Genomic DNA, 5,000 nt, shown 5'->3' with positions numbered 1-5,000 from the left:
GTAGGGCAGTACCGATCGGCTCTTGACTGCCATCACCTGGCGAAGGCCGTCCAGCGCAAACTCAGACGTCTCCTCGTCCTCCTACATGCGCATGCGCACACACACACACACACACACACACACACACACACACACACACACACACACACACACACACACACACACACACACACACAGGAGAGAGTGGGTCAGGAACAGCACTTGACCATGAGAGCGTCAGACATGTTGAACAGAAACACAATGTTGAACAGACATGTTGAACAGAAACACAATGTTGAACAGACATGTTGAGCACAAACACAATGTTGAACAGACATGTTGAACAGAAACACAATGTTGAACAGACATGTTGAACAGAAACACAACGTTGAACAGACATGTTGAACACAAACACAATGTTGAACAGACATGTTGAACACAAACACAATGCAGCGCTATTTAACCCATTGATGCCTGATGTTGCGTTGCACAACATTGGCCCTGGCGCCTAGAGCTGCATTACGCAACATTCAGGCTCATGAGATTTGAGACAACTTTATTAAAAATCTCTGTTTGTTTGAGATGAATGAACACATTCTAATGAAATATGAGAGTCTTAGCGTTTAAATGCAACTTAGGGCATATTTTTATGTGCTTCAGAGGTTGAGATATTTTGGGTTTTATAGGCTGAGGGCACCTTTTCTTAAAAAGGGCTCAGGCATTCAGCACCCTTTTTTGCAGGTGCCTTAGGCGTCAATGGTTTAAGCAATAAGCAACAAGAGGCCATGGGTTCGTGTTTGATTTGTAACAGGTGAGGGGAGTGGGGCACAACGCGAAGCAGAGCGCCGTAATTTAAACGTCCCCTTGGCCATTATAAATGGAACACAAACACAAACTCAAGTGGATTATTGCTTATCTAACAGAGTTACACTGTTACACTGACAACATTTCTGTTAAAGTGCTACAATAACAATGTGCCCCGCGTCGTTCAGTTGACAAGTTGAGAAAACGGTTAGTTACCGCAGTAACACTACTGGGCGTGCATGCGTGCGTTCATCGTACTGCCAGACACACACTTTGCTATAAAAACTCAGTGAGGGGAGATAAACACAGCAGGAACGAAACGTCTTTGCAATCACACTGATACCCCAACCATAGATGGTGCAATCACACTGATACCCCAACCATAGATGGTGCAATCACACTGATACCCCAACCATAGATGGTGCAAAGATGTGCTCATCCTGTATTTTCCCACCACAACTGCACCAGACTCTCACCATCAACTCAGACGTGCGGCGCCTAACTCAGATCAGCATATAATCTCCGTTTGGAATGGTGTGTGTTTACGCCCGATTTACAACGGCTATCAGCCAATCACAATCAAGAAGCAGATCGCACAGTGTTAGATACTACTACAACTAATTTAATATTACCAAAATAATAATAGCCAAAATATTAACAGTACTACTGACCAGTTTGAGTAGGGCTGGTAGGATGTCGTCCAGCGCCTGGTGTCCACTTACACTACTACATTAATACTAAGCCTATATTAATAATAATAATACAATAATAACAATATTAACAGTACTACTGACCAGTTGTTTGAGCAGGGCAGGCAGGATGTCGTCCAGTGCCTGTTGTCCACACTACTACATTAATATTAATCCTATGTTCATAATAATACAATAATAGCGATACTGACCAGTTGTTTGAGTAGGGCGGGGAGGATGTCGAGTGCCTGGTGTCTACTACAATACTACATTAATACTGATCCTATATTAATAATAATAATAATAATAATAATAATATGAATAACAATATTATAATATTAATAGTTATTACTGACCAGTTGTTTGAGCAGGGCTAGCAGGATATCATCCAGTGTCTGGTGTCTACTACACTAATACCAATCCTATATAAATACTAATATAACAATAAGAGTACTACTGACCAGTTGTTTGAGTAGGGCTGGCAGGATGTCGTCCAGCGCCTGGTGTCCAATGGTGGCGTGCAGCTGTTCGAAGGTCTGGGCTGCAGCCTCTCTCACTTCCTCTAGAGGGTCACACAACGCCTTACGCACCGTAGGAACCAGAGACTCCGAAAAGACCAGCACCTACACACAGACACACACACACACAATTAATCATCACAAGACACACTGAGCATCACATAACCTGTGTATAAATGGATCCACCCTTTCAGTCTTTGCTCTTGTCAGTGTGCGTGTGTGTGTGGGTGTGTGTATATGTGTGTGTGTGTGTGTGTGTGTGTGTGTGTTACTCAAAGCGTCTCTGATTGCGATGCATTCAGCAGCTCTGGTTCAGACTACTGCGCTGAAAGGTCTGGCGTGTAATCAGCCGTTTCCGCTCGTCTTAGTGGGGGCCAGGCTACTCCCCTGCAAGCACACCCGCACCCCCTGGACTCGGAACCAGTAGAACACCAGAACCGGAACTGAGGGGCAGGCGGCGGGGAACCCTCGCGACTAGAACAGCCACGAGAGCCGCAGAGGGAGAAAGCACCAGCAGAACTCAGCGAATGGATAAACTGCTTCATCATTTCACACGCCATGTTTTACCTTTTCAACCAATAAATACAGAATTCGGCTGGTTGACTTCATGATTTCTGATAGACCGATGCAGACACCCTGGTGTGTGTGTGTGTGTGTGTGTGTGTGTGTTACTCACGGCATCTCTGCTGGTTGACTTCATGATTTCTGATAGGCCGATGCAGACTCCCTGCCTCTCGTCACTCTTGTCGGACCTAAGCCCCTCCTCCAGGATCGGGATGATTTCCGGAAGGATCTTCTCGCCCAGCTTACGCACCAGGTCACCCAGAGTACGCGCCGCAATCTACGGAGACCCAGAGAGGACAAAAAGACATGACTACACAGAACAAATAGCAACAGGTCACCTAATGTCCGGCCGCGTTCTACCGAGGCCCACACAGGACAATTAGTACCAATTAGATACTCCACCATGACACAGAACAAATAGCACCAGGTCACCCAGCATACGTGCTGCGATCTACGGAGAGTCACAGAGGACAGAAACATCACTATAAAAAAATACCATGCGCAATAACCACTAGGTCACCCATCGCCCGCATCGCGATCTACGGAGAGTATACGAGGACATTTTATACAGGACAATTACATTACATTTAGCAGCTGAACTTCTATCCACAGAGACTTATAATTTATTTATCAACAATATGTGGGTAAATAAGATCCAGTTATTTACAGGATAGTGTGTGTGTATGTGTGTGTGTGTGTGTGTGTGTGTGTGTGTGTGTGTGTGTGTGTGTGTATGTGTGTGTGTGTGTGTGTACCGTTCTCTTGTCATGGCAGTTGGATGCCAGGAATCCCAGCAGTAGTGAGAAGAGCGTGGGCAGGATTTCGCGTAGCGTGCGCGGCGTGTTGGACACCACGATCTTCCAGACGTGCAGCGAGGCCTGCCGCACCACCAGCTGCGTATCCGAGCGACCCATATAGAGACCCGACAACACCCGGTTACGACGCTCCGCACCCAGCGCTCCGATGATAGCCTGGAGCAGGGGGAGGGAGAGGGGGAGGAAGGGAGAGAGAGAGAGAGTTTACAGCATTAATGAGGTATAACGTTTATTTATGAGAATGGCCACTGTCACTGTCGCTACTATTTGTGTGCATGTCTGCGTCAGAGTTGGACATTATCAGGTGTATGTGTGCGTATGAGTGTGTGTGTGTGTGTGTGTGTGTGTGTGTGTGTGTGTGTGTGTGTGTGTGTGTGTGTGTGTGTGTGTGTGTGTGTGTGTGTGTGTGTGTGTGTGTGTGTACATGAGGTGGTCATCAGAGAGTGTATGGAAGACCCTCCCTGAGTGCCACCTGTGGAGTTGCTGTGTGCCTTATCTGACACCACATCCACCAACCAATCAGGGACGGGCAACACTTCAAGGCAACCAATAGTGTGTATCTTAATGAAGTTGGGTGGAGAACATTGCTGCATATGATAGACATGCTGACCTGGTCTCATCTAACCAGACAGGACTCACCTTATAGAACTGATCCCTTGTCTTTAAGAACTAGTTTACACTGTGGTTTTGGTCTCTTGTTTACAAGTAAGCAGAGTTTTAAAATGCTCATTTCAAAACTCTGAATTTATTTAGGGGGTTAAAATGCAGTTTGTCGGCCTGCCGTGGCCAACCGGTAGGGTACTTGTCTGCCATGCGGCTGACCCAGGTTCGATTCCCGGCCCGGGTCCTTTGCCGACCCCTACCCATCTCTCCCCATTCACTTCTTCTCCAACTCTCAACCTGTCCTATAGTCAATAAAGTCGTAAAAGACAAAACAAATCTTAAAAATGATTTATCTTAAAAATAAATAAATAATGCATTTGTCACAATGGTTCAGGTTAAGACTGCCCTCACCTTATTGGACTGCTCTCTAATTGTTGAGCGACTGCCCTCACCTTATTGGACTGATCTCTACTCGTTAAGCGACTGCCCTCACCTTATTGGACTGCTCTCTAATCGTTAAGAGACTGCCCTCACCTTATTGGACTGATCTCTACTCGTTAAGCGACTGCCCTCACCTTATTGGACTGATCTCTACTCGTTAAAGAGACTGCCCTCACCTTATTGGGTGATCTATACTCGTTAAGAGACTGCCCTCACCTTATTGGACTGTGCCGTTCCAAAGTTGTCGTCCTCAGAGGCCGTCTCTGTTGTCATCTTGCCCGTTACCCCGGAGATGTGGAACAGAAGGTCTCCTAGCAACTGCACCGAGCTGAACCTGTGGGATAACGCACACGTGTGCACACACACAAGAGCAAACATTTAAACAAGTGTTATTACTGTATGAGAAAAAAAGAAAATCAATGCTATCTTAGGGTTCAATAAAAGCCTTAATATTTGTTCAATTGTGTGACAAGTGACACAAATTGTGTGCGGGTGTGCGTGTGCGTGTGTGTGTGTGTGTGCGCGCGTGCAGTACCCTACCTGATCCTCCAGAGGTCATCGAAGAGTCCCTGTTCCAGTTCGGGCAG

At 46.3% G+C, this 5,000-nt stretch overlaps 1 protein-coding gene and 1 non-coding gene across 2 annotated transcripts in view; both read right to left on the bottom strand.

The window, feature by feature from the left end:
* The window catches only part of gcn1 (GCN1 activator of EIF2AK4), a 55,851-nt gene that overhangs the window by 10,458 nt on the left and 40,393 nt on the right, over positions 1-5,000 (bottom strand). The window contains exons 41-46 of the mRNA XM_063193600.1: positions 4,954-5,000; positions 4,630-4,747; positions 3,310-3,525; positions 2,667-2,831; positions 1,934-2,095; positions 1-81 (exon numbers count right to left, since the gene is read on the bottom strand). The exon at positions 1-81 is cut by the window's left edge and continues 12 nt beyond it; the exon at positions 4,954-5,000 is cut by the window's right edge and continues 96 nt beyond it. Of these exons, the coding sequence (XP_063049670.1) occupies positions 1-81; positions 1,934-2,095; positions 2,667-2,831; positions 3,310-3,525; positions 4,630-4,747; positions 4,954-5,000 (789 nt within the window). The remainder of the gene's footprint in view (positions 82-1,933; positions 2,096-2,666; positions 2,832-3,309; positions 3,526-4,629; positions 4,748-4,953) is intronic.
* LOC134444245 (small nucleolar RNA SNORD17) lies at positions 2,332-2,543 on the bottom strand. Its single transcript, XR_010033898.1, has one exon. It is a non-coding gene; the product is annotated as a small nucleolar RNA SNORD17 (small nucleolar RNA).

Source organism: Engraulis encrasicolus, unplaced genomic scaffold (assembly GCF_034702125.1).
Source record: "Engraulis encrasicolus isolate BLACKSEA-1 unplaced genomic scaffold, IST_EnEncr_1.0 scaffold_47_np1212, whole genome shotgun sequence".
NCBI classification, from domain to species: Eukaryota; Metazoa; Chordata; class Actinopteri; order Clupeiformes; family Engraulidae; genus Engraulis; species Engraulis encrasicolus.
This window is presented reverse-complemented; position numbering and strand designations above follow the sequence as displayed.